This window comes from Urocitellus parryii, chromosome 10, assembly GCF_045843805.1.
Source record: "Urocitellus parryii isolate mUroPar1 chromosome 10, mUroPar1.hap1, whole genome shotgun sequence".
NCBI lineage: Eukaryota > Metazoa > Chordata > Mammalia > Rodentia > Sciuridae > Urocitellus > Urocitellus parryii.
In genome coordinates this window covers 78,499,211-78,514,334 of record NC_135540.1, presented here as the reverse complement: position 1 = coordinate 78,514,334, position 15,124 = coordinate 78,499,211, and the positions used below count along the sequence as shown (strand labels likewise).

Genomic DNA, 15,124 nt, shown 5'->3' with positions numbered 1-15,124 from the left:
CTTGAACTAACCTGGTGTCTGTGTCAAATTGTAAAACTTCCACTTCCAGGAAAACAAAGCATTTGATAAATAAAGAAACTTATTCCTATTTTGCTCCTCTTTGGTAACACTAGCTATATTTTCCATTTATATGCTAAAAAAAAAAGTGGTTAGACATTATCTAAAATTCTGGACTCTGTCCCTGCCTCTTCCAGCATGCTTGAAGATGACCTTCAGCTCAGTGACAGTGAGGACAGTGACAATGAACAAGTAAGTTTTATATACTCCATGGAGCCAAGAATCCTTTTAAATCTATCTACATATCTATCTGAGCTGTGTCCTAACCTGTTTTTGTTCTTTCCTGGTCCTTCTTCCCCTTGTTGTGAATGCCTAGACCCCAGAGAAGCCTCCTTCCTCATCTGCACCTCCAAGGTACTGTCTGCGGGTTTCTTCCTATTTTGTATTTTTACCAAGTTGAAAAAATAAAGCCCTGCCTTAATATTGTCATACAAGGGGAAGGAGACGGAGGATCACAGTTACAGGAGAGTGCCAGTTTAGTATTTTGGAAGGTTAAACCTGCCCCAGGGAGGTTATTAGAACTATATAAGTGAAAGATTTCTGGCTGCACTTACATCATCAGTTTGGAAATAAAACATTTTTGGAATTTAAAAATTTTAAAGTTTATCCTCAGTAATGTATAACCAGTATTTGCAAAAAGTAGACTAGAGAGCCCAAAGTTTTTATGAAGGTGACAGCTTTACTTTGCTTTCAAAATTTATAAAGCTAAATATTTTTCTAGAACTTGTTTTCTGCTCTGCCTGTTTCCTTAGTTTTGTGAATTCTGAAATTGTTTCAGTTGCTTTATAAAAATGACCTACAGTTCATTTTCATGTGATGGAAAATGGCACTGTTTTTGTAAATAAGCCAGCCATCTTTTAGAAAATGTGGTGCTTTAATTTCTGGAAATGAGAACTATTTGAACTTTCCTTACAATATTTCCTACCTGCTTTAATATGACAAATATGTGTCTTTCAAGGACAAAGATTTAAATTATTTTATTCCCTGGAGATGTGCACAGGCATTGTGACAAGGTTAGCAATAAAAACTTGGCTATCACAGAGGTGATGTGTAGTTAGTGTGGAGGAAGGCCATGTAATTATATAGTCTTATAGGTTTAAAAGGTTTACTTGTTTATTATCAAATTTTGTTGGAATTTCTAGAGGGTCTTGTCAACTCATAAAACATGAAAAAGTAGTCTAACCAAAAAATAGAGGTAAAGGACAAAGAAAAAGCACAAGGTGGGAGTCAGTTAGAGGCAGGAGCACTGATTAAAGGCATGTCCCACTCTGATGCCACTGACTTGAGCTGAGCAGCCGCTAGTGTGGAAAGGGCCTTAAAGTTAACCCAGCATTTTATATGAGATTAGGTAGTATTACTGTGTATTTTAAAATTATCTTTACTAGTGATTTTAATTATTTAATAATTTTCATTCTAATATTTTATGTTACTTAAAATTTTATTTTCAAATATTTTAGGTAGATTTGGAAGTGTTCAGAATTATAATCAATGATCACTATATTACCCATGCTTAGAAATTCTACCTGTATCTCACAGTATGCTCAGTGTTTTCTCATTGACTTAAGTTATTACTCAGTTGTTAAAACTGGAGTAATTTTCTCAAGCCACTTATAAAGAATGGCTCATTTTTTAATTCTGTCTAGGAAGCATGAGAATGTAATTTCTGAGCTCACCCTCCAAAGGAACACCATTTTTATTCAGTCGTCTTTGGTTACCATATAGCTAGTTCTCGTACAGAGCATATAGGAAGACTTTAACTTATTAGTTTTTCTTTTACAAACTTTTTGTTTGTTTGTTTGTTTTCTACATCAGGGGCCAGCAAACTTAAAGGGCCAGTTAGTAAATAGTTTAGCCTTTGTGGGCCACGAAAGTTTCTGTTGTAACTACTGCACCCTGCTGTTATGACCTGAAAGCAGCCACAGTTCTTTTTTTTTTTTTTTTAATATTTATTTATTTATTTATTTTAGTTCTCGGCGGACACAACATCTTTGTTGGTATGTGGTGCTGAGGATCGAACCCGGGCCGCACGCATGCCAGGCGAGCGCGCTACCGCTTGAGCCACATCCCCAGCCCCAGCCACAGTTCTTAAGACAACGGGTGTGGGTGTGTTCTAATAAAACTTAGAAAACAGGCAGCCAGCCCAGGCCATGGTTTACCAACCTTTGACATCCAGCACCCAGTATCTGACTTAGCTTTTGTATAGCTTGACATGTTCTAAAGAAGTAAAACTCCAGACTTCTCTTCTGTGCAGTTGTCTGGTGAACTGTTTTAAGGGCTTTTCAGACCATTGTGGGCCCCTCTCTCAACTGAGTGATTAGATAATACTGAGCCCTTCCCAATAGCAGAAAAATGGGCAGGGGGTAAAGAGGGAAGAAATTCGACTTGCATGGTGCCTTCTAATTTTATCCTTTGGTTGCTTTGCAGTGCTCCACAGTCACTTCCAGAACCAGTGGCATCAGCACATTCCAGTAGTGCAGAGTCCGAGAGCACCAGTGACTCAGACAGCTCCTCAGACTCGGAGACTGAGAGCAGTTCAAGTGACAGCGAGGAGAATGAGCCCCTAGAAACCCCAGCTCCTGAGGTACCGTGACCCCTCAAGAAGGCCATTCAAGATGGCAGCGTTCTGTCTTTTAGAGCTGGAGTCAGTGTGGCACTGACCCAGGACGGAGCAGTTCTGCCCCATGGGCAATGCTTTCCTGCTCCTCTGCCATGTAGAACCATCTGTTTCTGTTTACGTGCTTCTTACCAAATACTTGGCAATGGAGGTTTGGGAGAGATGTTTTCTCTCGCCTGGTTAAAATGATACGTTCTTCTCTGTCATTGCTAGTGTTGTTTTTAAGAGCAGCTCATTAAGAATGTTTGCACGCCATTTTATTTTCCCTCCTTTTGAGAAGGAAACTTGTTTTCAGTAGGCTGCTGTTTTAATATTAATGAGAATTCTTTTTGAAATTTCAGGAATGCCTGAATTAAGGAAAGCAAAAGGAGACCTCCTGATTTAGCAAAGGGCAGGAACGTAGAAATAAGTCATCAGTTCTATTTTTGAATCACTAAAAGCCGTGCATTAAATTGATGGCAAAGTGATTTTGCCAGGGCTCTGGTTCTTGTTCCCTTCGGCCCCATATAAAACAGATAACTGTGTGTGCTTGTCACCTACCCTCAGGAGATACTGTAAAGGTGAACAAACTGATGAGACTGAAAATCTCAAGCACTAAATTTATCTAGAGGATTAATGCTATGTACTAGACGGTTGAGTATAAGAAATTGTTATTAGCAACTAACAACGTTGCCAAAAACCTTCAAACCTTGGGTAGGAATGTAAAAATTATGCCGAAGGAAGGTAGTAATGAAAAGGGAAAGACATACTTACTTTTGGTGAATAAGACCAGCCCACATAGAGAAAACTGTCTGCATATTTAAGGTGAAAATACCAGGAAATGAGACTTTCTGATTAGGAAAGTTAAAAATTTTCTCTATTCATCTCTTCTGCTTAGATGAGAGGTAGTTCTGTTACAGCATTAACCAAATACAACTAGAGATCATATAGTGAGATGTAAACATGGGCTTGTCTGAGATCAAGGGAGGCTAAGAAAATAACAGGGTGGCATTTTTTGTTAAATGTTAATCTTTGGCCCAGAATAAATGCTCAGGTTTTTTTTTTTTTTGGAGTGCATGAAAGTGGATCAGCATTAATTGCACTTAAAACACCTTTCAGATTTCAGAAACTTCTCTGTGTTTCTAGGGCTCTTTGTTTTCTTGTGTGATAATAATTGCTATTGAAATAATTTTCTATGCCTCCAAGAAAAGGATGCTGAATATGCTATGTAGACAGATAGTGTGATGTTCATTGTTAATAAGATCTTTGCTGTATGTTTCATTTCAGTAAGAAAAATTTGTATGCTTGTTAGATTATTGATATAAAGAAGCTAATTCAATTAAATGAAATCAAAATAGTACAGCTTTGGTTGGATAATTGAAACTTAAAAATGATTTGATCTGATGTTTCTACTATTGAGATGTGTGTCTCAGTACTCAAGAAGTTATTGGAATTATGTTAATTGAAATTTCTTAACTGAAAAATAAGTGTTCCATCCTGCTTCATGTACATATATATATATATGAAATATAAATATAAATATATATATATGTGTGTGTGTGTGTGTGTGTGTGTATATATATATATATATATATATATATATATATATAGTAGTTGTCAATACCTTTATTTTATTTATTTATTTTTTATGTGGTACTGAGGATTGAACCTGGGGCCTCTCACGTGCTAGGCAAGTGCTCTACTACTAAGCCACAATCTCAGCCCTTCTGCTTCATTTTTTAAAATCACTTTACTAATAGACTTGTATTTGTACATATGTATTGATATGCAAATCCAGGCTTGTGGAGAGTTTGTATGTTATGTACTAAGTTTCATCTTCCCATGAATGTTTTCTTGGTTTACCTTTAATTTTCACTAAGGTATTTAACTCCTTTTTTTCCCCTTTTGGAAACAAATTTCTGTTTTAGTTGAAGGTAATGAGAATTCCATAATCAGCAATAGATACTAGTTTTACTTTCTCATCCACTTCTATTTTTAATGCTGGAAAACTTGGTAGTTATGGCTCCATTTTCATTCATTTCATATGACGAAATAGTTCCAGTGATTTAGGAGATCTGGAGCATTGCATGCATGCCAGTGGGCCGCTGCTGAACTTGGGAACCAGCCACTGTGGATTCCATTTCAGTATCTGCTTTATACTGGGAATCAAAATACAAATCTCAAGTTTTCAGAATATGTAGGACACATTGCCTTTCTGCTACTTATGAAAAATTCAGAAAACATGATTCCATCTGGGTTATTCAGGAATCTACTTCATTTCTTACTCTGTTCATTGTCTAGTCCCTTGGTAGTAAAGGACTTTGTGTTGATTGCCTCCTGCACTCTTGAAGCTTTGTCATAAAATGATTTAACTCTTACCACCTCCATCAGCTCTGTAAGGTTAGCAGTTTTTGTTTTGCCTACAAAGAAGTAGTGGCACTGAAATTCAGACCTATGGTCATTTAACTCTAAAATGTGATTCCCACCCCGCTTAATGTGCCTATTTTTTCGTCTTCTTTGCTATACCTACATTTATTGTAACTCTGCTGTGTCAGTTGAGAGTACCATGAATTCCATGTCAGCCATAGATAACTTTCTCTTCCTTTTGAAATTTATTATATTTTCATTTAAAATTTGTGCATATATTCTCCATACCTATGAACTTATTATTTAAAAGGTAGGTACATATTGCACTTAACTCAAAACCTTTTATTCAGAACCACAATTCATTCTGAAATACACTAATTGACAATTTAAGAGGTTAGGAGAAATAAAAGGACATGTGACCAGACATTTATTAAAACACCTAAAATTTAATCATGTACTTTTTTCCTACTTCCGGTATACAGTCTTTGGGTTGTACCAGCACTTGGCATATAGAAGGGAAATGAGGAAAATCAGAGAAATAAAAGCCTTGCTCCTACCTGGCACTTATCTACTTAAAAATTATTTTACACCTATTTTTAAAATCAATCCCTTATGCAAACTTTTCCCTCTTCCCGGTAACCAAATAATATATCTGACCTTAAAGGGATCTTGTATCCATTTTATAACTTCATATTAAATACACAAAACAATTTTCTCCTTTCTTTCCCTGTGTCTGGGCATACTAACTTAGTTTTGCCATGAAAATGGGCCATAGTCTTCACTTCTGGACATTGAGGACTGTAGTGGAAGTCAATGTGTTATTTTGGTAACCAGGACATTCCTTTAGGGACTACCAAGGTATCTAAATACCTCCCTATTTGGGGGTTGGGGGAGCAGACGTGCCTTACATCAGGAATGATGTCCCTTTGGGTTCACACATAAATACTCTTTTAAGGAACATGTCAGTGATTGGCTGCAGTTATAAACAAAGCTTGTGGTGAGATAGCTCTCCTGAGGAATGATGGGCAGGGTTCTGTACCTGATGCTATTGGCATGTGCTATATCTTATTGCCTTGTCTGGTCAGTTAACCACTAGAGCTATTATACTCCCAGGTCTTTGCAGGAAATCATGCTTGACAAGTTGGTATTGTGCTGATATTTTCTCTACCCTTAACAATCATCTTGCTCTGTTAGAATATTGATTACAAATTTAGATTTACATGTGACAAAATGCCTTGCATGTTACAGTGGTTTTCTTCTTCCCTTTCTCCCTACCCTGAAATTCAAAGGAGAGGATGGATATAAAGTTGCTGGAATTATAGGAAGCTGTCAAGGAGATATGTGATCATAAGCCTCAGTACTGGGGGAGCAGACAGAGAGGAATTTATGCAGTCATCTTTCTGTCCAAAGTATAATCCTAACTAGTTTCTTAAAATTTCTTTTAGTTTTATTCTATTACAGACACACTAAACCCAAACTATCTAACATTTCCCTGGCCCAAAGCCATTATATTATATTCGTAATTTTGCATTGTTAGATTTACATATTTTTGCAGAGTTGAATTATTTAGTATATTTTACTTGGAAAATTGGCAATCATTCCCTTAAAAATCTTCCATGTTGGGGCTGGGAGTGTAGCTCAGTGGTAGAGCACTTGCGTAGTATTTAGGAAGCCTTGGGTTTGATCCCCAGCATTGCAAAACAAAAGTTCCTCCACCTGCCGGAGTGTTCTCCCTTATCTATAATCCTTAAGGCAAATCCTACGTGGACTGTCTTTCCACTTCCTGGTGCTTTGTATATACGATTTAGTTATTCATATAAATCATCTGAGAGAATGGATCTTAAGAAAAACATGTAACAAGCCTGTGATATATGGCCCTTTATCATTGCTCACTCTATTGGATGTGATATGTTTTTATATGATATAAAACTTCGTATGCCTAGGAATACTCAGATATTTTATGTGTATATTCCTGTATCTAAGACACACAGAATTGGAAAGTGGAAATGCAAGCATCTTTTGTTATTCTGTTAAGATCTTATAGTCTAGGTAGAAAGATGTGGTGGTAAGCATCAATAGTTAATTCAGCCACAGTGGTTTTAATTAAAATTACTTAGGAACTTCTGCTGATTTGCCAAATCAGTTGTACAGGCAATCAGTATAACCCCATTGCTCCTACCTGTGTCTTAGAAATACTGGTGCTATTTTAGTCCAGGTTGCCTCAAACAAGAGACTTAATGTCTAACTTTTAAGGAACCTAGGTCAGAGGTTTGGCTAATGTAACTTCACTTGATTATTTTTATTAAAGTATAAAATTTAAAAACAGTATGTATCTGTGATACACTGATAGCTTTATTACATGTAATTTTTTTTATTTAAAAAAATTTTTTTTAGTTGTAATGGACACAATACCTTTATTTTGTTTATCTTTTTGTGGTGTCGAGGATCCAACCTAGTGCCTCATGCATGCTAAGCAGGTGCTCTACCATTGAGTCACAATCCCGCCCTTAAATATTTGTTTTTTAAGTAAATAAGAAAAATGTTGAAGAAAAGTCATTTTCAGTTGAAAAGCATGCCAAAACAAAATATGTATGTATGTATGTATTTATTTTTTAAAAGTGGAAAGCATGCCAAAGAAAGGATAAAGCATGACTCTCGTGGGTAATCACTTAACTCAGTTCATGTATTAGCTGCCTTCTAAAAATTCTTTATAAAGGGAGTCTTTTTATTCCTCGTTCTATTTTTTATTCTCTCATAGAGTAGCCTCCAAGTCAAGACATGTCAGTTCTCTTTAAATTATAGCATAATTCCCATTGGAACCAAAGATTTATGTTACAAAGATTTCTCAGCAGTTGTCAATAACCTATTAGTCAGTATCTACCATAACAAAATCCCCAAATCACAAAAATATTGAAGATTTTTAAAGATTTGTTATAGAGTTCAACTTACAATTTGAGAAGGATAAATAGAATCTAAATTCTTAGACTTGGCATGATTGCCTCTCCTGGGATAGACCTGTTTAATTGGGTGACTATCACAAAAGAATAGTTTGTCATCAATGGTCAGCTAACACTTTTCTTTATTTCCTTATTTTCAGCCTGAACCTCCAACAACAAACAAATGGCAGTTGGACAACTGGCTGACCAAAGTCAGTCAGCCTGTGGTGCCTGCCGAGGCCCTGGGGAACACAGAGCTGCCCCGTCGGCGCCAGGAAAGCAAGGGTGGCAGCGAGAGCACCGCAAGTCAGGAGCATTCTGAGTCCAAAGACCCTCCCCCGAAGAGCTCCAGCAAAGCCCCCCGGGTCCCTTCTGAAGGCCCCCACCCTGGAAAGAGAACCTGTCAGAAGTCCCCTGCACAACAGGAACCCCCACCTAGGCAAACTGTTGGAACCAAACAACCCAAAAAACCTGTCAAGGCCTCTGCCCAGGCCGATTCTCGGGCCAGCTTGCAGGTGGAAAGTGAGCCAGGACTTCTTCCCTATGGCTCAAAGGACCAGACCTCCAAAGATAAGCCCAAGGTGAAGACGAAAGGCAGGCCCCGGGCTGGGGGCAGCAGAGAGCCCAAGCCTGCAGTGCCGGTCCCCAGTGAGAAGAAGAAGCACAAGAGCTCCCCCGCACCCCCCTCCAAGGCGCTCTCAGGCCCAGAACCCACGAAGGACAGTGTGGGAGACCGGAGCCCTGAGCACTTTGCTCTTGTCCCCCTGACTCAGAGCCAGGGCCCGCCCCATAGTGGTGGTGGTGGCAGGACTAGCGGCTGCAGGCAAGCAGTGGTGGTCCAGGAGGACAGCCGCAAAGACAGACTCCCATTGCCTTTGAGAGACACCAAGTTGCTCTCACCGCTCAGGGACACTCCCACCCCACAGAGTTTGATGGTGAAGATAACCCTAGATCTTCTCACTCGGATTCCCCAGCCACCAGGGAGGGGAAGCCGCCCAAAGAAACAGGAAGATAAACAGCTGCCTGTAGGGAAGAAGCAGGACTCTGAGAAGAGAAGCTCAGACAACTCCAGCAAGTTGGCCAAAAAGAGAAAGGTGAGTAAGGGAGACAGGCCTCCTGTGACACTGTGGGGTGGCCCTGGTGCAGGGCTGGGGCCTGGGGGAACTTTAGGGCTCTCAGTTAACACTGGGGTTTTACCACTTGGCCCATTAGATTTTGCCCTAGAAATTAAGATCTTACATAAATTGAAAGGTTAATCAGTATTCTGAATTACTGAAATTCTGTACAAGTTTTATTCTTATAGGATGAACTTTTTAATACCAACATTACATCCATAGTTTATCTCCTGACTCCTCACTAGAGCTGTTAAACGTATGATCAGGATAGCTCGTTGAGTAACATAGGTTTCTGGGTACATTGCAAAGTACTGGACATCTTTCTTTTTTTTTTAATATTTATTTTTCAGTTTTCAGTGGACACAACATCTTTGTTTTATTTTATGTGGTGCTGAGGATTGAACCCAGCGCCCCGTGCATGCCAGGCGAGCGCGTTACCGCTTGAGCCACATCCCCAGCCCACTCCCCCCCCCTTTTATTTTTTTAGTGGTGCTGGGGATTGAACCCAGGGCCTTGTGCATGCGAGGCAAGCACTTTGCTAACTGAGCTGTATCCCCAGTCCCCTACTGGACATCTTTCATTATGATTTTTGGAAATTTCGTTTGACACAGTAAAGGAAAGGAGGAAATCCCTGCATTATTTGAGACCCTCTTACTTGGACACACCACTGTTTGCGTAGTTGTCCTTTCTTCACTTTTAGTTACTGAGCTCTGGACCTATTTATTATTTGCTTCTTTGAGTTGATGAAAGATGAGCGCTTTCCCAGTGGTGTTCCCCACACCAGCCTGCTCGGGATCCCAAGACAAAGGCGCAAGAAGGGCCAGCTCTCTCCTGCTGAGAAGGAATAACATTTTTAACACTCTTATAAGCACATGAAAAATGTCTTACTCAGCTGTGGAACTTGAGCTAAGAATAACAGAGGGGGAAAAAAAAATCATGAAGCCTGCTGTCATGTCTGAGATCCGACTGATTAATCCACTAGCTAAAAATAAAACACAACTTTAACAAACAGCAAAGGGCAACTGTTATCTCTAGAACCTGCTTGCATGGGATGTGAGAGTGTGCACTGCTACCACTGCATTAGCTACAGGTCAAGTGAGCTGGCATCAGGTACTCATTGGTGGTGCTGTTTCAGTTAGAATAGAGCATATTTTCATGCCAAAATGCTTCCAGAATGTTAAAAAATGTAGTGTGTGTGTGTGCATGTGTATACATGTGCAAAGTGTAAAACTTTCAGAAGGAAATTGTCATGGACCTGCTTAGGAAAAAAGGTGCTTTCATCTAATGTTCTTGAGAAAGACTCATGCACTCATTTACCTCCTCCTCCAGGGAAGTCTTTCATCTCCTGTGCCCTCTGGCTACTATGGTTTTGTACGGTCTCCAGTGCTAACCCGTTGCATTTGCTGGAGTGAGGAGAAGCATTCACCTCCATAGCGCTGACTCACTAAGTGGAAATGTTAGATATTGGAGGTTCTCTCACAATTCTTAGCCTTCTCCATCACCCAGTGCAAATCTAGAAGCATTGCTTGTGACTCCAGAAAAACTTCAAACTCTCCCTGTTGGCTATCAGACCTGTGCCCTCAGGTTTTGGCTGAGCTCCTCTAGGGCAGCTCATTTATCTTTCTATTTAGAGCATAGAGAAGTAATGATCCCTCATTTTAATCGAGTGCATGATTTCTTTAAAGCTCTGGCAAGCAGCTGAGAGATCTGGCCTGGAACAGTCTGTCTGTCTTAGTTATTGACAGGGTGGAGGTCTGACCCCTTGCTTCCCAACCCTGGCTACATTACAGTCACCTGGGAAGACCTTGGCAATGATGGCAGGGTGCCCATCCCCACTGATATTTTTGAAATTCCTTAGGTAATCCTAACGCCTAGCAGGGCTTGGAACTACTAGAGCAGTGCTTGACCGCAGTGCGTCAGATCATGCAAACTACCTCTGTGGGCTGAGAAATTCATCAGGTGTGCTGCATTTAGACAGCTCAGATCTGGGCAGCTGGGAACTTGCCTGAAGTATGTCATTAGTTAGTGACTGACTTAGGCGCTCTCAGATGAATAAGTATAATCAACCCTATACTTATCTCCTGAGCATGTGTCCTTTGTTGTTTTGTTTTACTTCCTGCTGGGCTGGGTTATATGTGGGAGGTATTGGACATGTTATATTCATATCCCGTCCTTCCTTGTGTGGGACTGGCTGTCCCCTTCTCCAATACCCTGTTTGTTCAGTGCTTCCTGAATCCAGCCCTGCAGAGCACAGGCATTCCAGGAGGCAGCTTGGCATGGGGGCCTGGATCCTATGGGAGAGGAAAGGCTGTCTGCCTTTTTAACGCTTGGGTATTTCCCCCTAAATATGGATTGTGGAGACTTTTTTTTTTTCATTTTAAGTGTGAACACTTTGAAAAGCTCTCTGAAGATATAGTCAGAGCCACTGAAGAATATGCCCGATCCTTCACATAAGTAGAATTTACAGCTTTTCTTTGAAAGCCCATTAGAGCCTATTTCTCTTCTGGAGCAAAATTTAGCAAATATCTCCTGAGGGTTCACAGGTTCTTATAACTATTTTAGACTTAAGCACATATAAAGAAGAAGGTCATAAAGAGTAGATGGTAGGGGCTGGGGATATAGGTCAGTGGCAGAGCACTTGCCTAGTATTTGTAAGGCCCTGGCTTTGCTCCCTAGCACTACCAAAATGACCCCCACCAAAAAAAGTTAATAATGGTTAACAGCTATGATGAAGCCATCAAATGTAGCACTTGTGAAAAGGTACCCCCTTTTCTGTCTACTTTAAAGGGGAGGGTAAGGAATCATTCTTGAGGAAACATGAAGAAATTTTGAGGGAGAATAGGTATGAACTCCATACATAACTGTTGAGTCTTATCAATCTGATTGCACTTTAGAATTTAAAATAGCACCTATGTTATTTTATACAATTCTTTATTTTTTCAACTTGTTCTAATAAGTTATACATGACAGTAGAATGCATTTTGACGCATTGTACATAAATGGAGCACAACTTCTCATTCCTCTGGATATACATGGTGCAGTCACAGGAGTGGTGCAATCATCCATGTATATAGGATAATAATGTGGGTCTCGTTCTACCATCCTTCCCATCCCTACAGCCCCACCCTTCTCCTCACTCCCCTCGCACAATCCAAAGTTCCTTCAGTCTTCCCTACCCCTAATTATGGATAGCATCTGCTTATCAGCCTTTGGTTTGGGATTGGCTTATTTCACTTGGTATGATATTCTCTAGTTCTATCCGTTTACCTGTAAATTACATAATTTCATTCTTCTTTAAGGCTGAATAATATTCCATTGTGTATACATACCACATTTTTTGTGTGTGTGTTTGTGTGTGGTGCTGGGGATTGAACCCAGGGCCTTGTGCATGCTAGGCAAACACTCTACCAACTGAGCTATAACCCCAGCCCATACCACATTTTCTTTATCCATTCATCTGTTGAAGAGTATCTAGGTTGGTTTCATAGTTTTTAGCTATTGTGAATTGAGCTGCTATCAATATTGATGTGGCTGCATCATTGTAGAATGACAACTTTTAAGTCCTTTGAGTAAAAACGAAGGAGTGGGATAACCAGGTCAAATGGTGGTTCCATTCTAAGTTTTCTGAGGAATCTCTGTACTACTTTCCATAGTGGTTGCACCAGTTTGCAATCCTACAAGCAATGTATGAGTGTGCCTTTTTCCCCACATCCTCACCAACACTTATTGTTGCTTATATTCTTGATAGCTGCCATTCTGACTGGAGTGAGATGAAATCTTAGTGTAGTTTTGATTTGCATTTCTCTAATTGCTAGAGATGATGAACATTTTTTTGTATGCTTGTTGATTGGTCATATTTTTTTTCTTCTGTGAAGTGTCGGTTCAGTTCCTTAGCCCATTTATTGATTGGGTTGTTTGGCATTTTTGATGTTAAGTTTTTTGAGTTCTTTATATATCCTGGATATTAGTGCTCTCTCTGAGATGTGTGTGGTCGATTTTTCACCCATTTTGTAGGCTCTGTCTTCACATTATTGATTTTTCCTTTGCTGAGAAGAAGCTCTTATTCTTAAGCCAAGTTCACATTTTCCAGATTTGGAAGAAAAATTGGAGTTGAGAATCATGGTATGATACACAACTCAGTCCAGTGCAATTGGAATGTACTACAGATGTACCTAACAGGCATGGAGCTATTGTGTAAACCCTGCTGGGTGCTAGGCATATGTGTAGCTAATACTTCTTTACACCCAGTCATCTTATAGGTGGATAACCTGTCTTCAGTCATTTAGACAAATAACTGAACAAGGGATACATTTATAAATAAATGCTTTACTAACTAAGAAACTTTAACATTAGGTGGGGGAGTGCAGAATTTCAGTGATATTTAATAGTGTTTTACACAGTGGGGAAGGTAAGTTGTATGTGGTAGGAAAAAGCATGTTTCTATTGCTTGAGATGATTGATCCTTTATTTCCCTTCCATTCAAAATCTGTCTTTTCTTGGCTTTTTTCTCCTCAGATTTTAATCCTTAAAACCAAGGGGTTTGAAAGCTCATCCTTTATAATTTTCTGAAGTGGCTTATAGCCATCTCTTCATGCCTGTCAGTTATTCTAAGAGCATCACACCCATAGGCCTGTGCAAGCTGAGGCTGTTTCTAGACATTCCAGTGCCTTTGTGTGTGCGTGTCCTCACCAAGGAGGAAGAGTGATGGATTTTCCTTTTCTGCAGCATTTGCTCAGTGAACATGACCTGTCTTATTAAGTCCCTTCCCATGTTCTTGGTGTGAACTGGCCTGGGTAGCCCCGTGTCTTTCTCGATTAAATCCCCTTCAGAGGGAATTGCCTGACTTTTCCAGAGTATTGTCTGTTTCTCCACTTTTCCTCTGCTTCATGTGCTACCAAGCTCATTTGCTTTTCTTTGGGAGAATATAGAAGATAGTAGAGTTTTGGACTTGGTTGAAAGAACCTAGCAGTCTTCATTAAGGCCGCCCCCTTTTGTATGTGTTTGGTACTGGAGTTTAACCCAGGGTTCTCTACCACTGAGCTACATCCCCAGCCCTTTTTAATTTTTCTTTTGAGACAGGGTCTTGCCAAATTGCTGAAGCGGGAATCTAACTTGCAATCCTCTTGCCCCAGCCTCCTGAGTATGTGGCGTACGGGTGTGTGCCACTGTGCTCCGCAGGCTGCTACCTTTTCATAGATGAGATCTAGAAAGGTGCTAACATCACTTGGCTTCTGAGTAAAAACGGGGTCTGGAGCTCAGGTTTGCTGCCACCTCCCAATCCTGGGAGTTTTTCTCTTTTCCCTCACAAATTTTTGTATACACACGTTGCTGGAGATGCTTGAGAGAGGTACAAGATCAGAGTTCAAGACCCATGTATTGAGTGCAGCCCTTAGGATTAATAGGACAGTTACAATATCGTCCCAGTTTAAGCCATTGCTCCCACCACTGCCACCCTGAGGCCCACGTATACTCTTGTCACCATTTCAGCTTCCCCTTTAGATACTCCTTTCTACCCCCGTCACAGCCAGGCTGTATCTTTCCAACCAGAATCTCTGTGGCCTCAAATAACTGCTGGTCCTGGAAAAAGCCACCTTCGTTTCCCATTGCTACCTGCAAGTGCCTACATGACAAACCAGGTGCTGGGGCAGGCACCTGGCTGCCCTGGAGGCGTTCTCTTACAGAAACCAACTTGGCCAAGCACAGTCCCATCTCTTCCTTTTATGGTCTCAGTTCTTGCCCTTTAGCTCTGTTCTGTAGGTGGAGCAGCACTTGGCAGATCACCCAAGGCTGCCTGACCCAACAGGTTAGGGAAAGCAAACAAGTGAGTTAGGACCCGATTGGCAGCCAACAGTCTCCTCTGTGGTAGGTGCCGGCACTCTTGAGATACTTACCCTCATGGAACAAGAATTTCTGAATCTCAGGCCTTTGACTGGTGTCCCTGAAATAGAGGCAACCTGGGGATAAAACCACCTGGCAAAGAGATTTCATTTTTTCATGCTCATTCAAAGAGCATGTGTTACTGCCTTCTGATTTTTCACGAGACTGCTTGACCCAGA

At 40.3% G+C, this 15,124-nt stretch overlaps 1 protein-coding gene across 1 annotated transcript in view; it reads left to right on the top strand.

Moving 5' to 3' along the window:
* LOC113177246 (ALF transcription elongation factor 1) overlaps positions 1-15,124 on the top strand; it is a 55,256-nt gene that overhangs the window by 20,727 nt on the left and 19,405 nt on the right. Inside the window, exons 5-8 of the mRNA XM_026381788.2 lie at positions 195-249; positions 374-411; positions 2,482-2,638; positions 8,115-9,047. Of these exons, the coding sequence (XP_026237573.2) occupies positions 195-249; positions 374-411; positions 2,482-2,638; positions 8,115-9,047 (1,183 nt within the window). The remainder of the gene's footprint in view (positions 1-194; positions 250-373; positions 412-2,481; positions 2,639-8,114; positions 9,048-15,124) is intronic.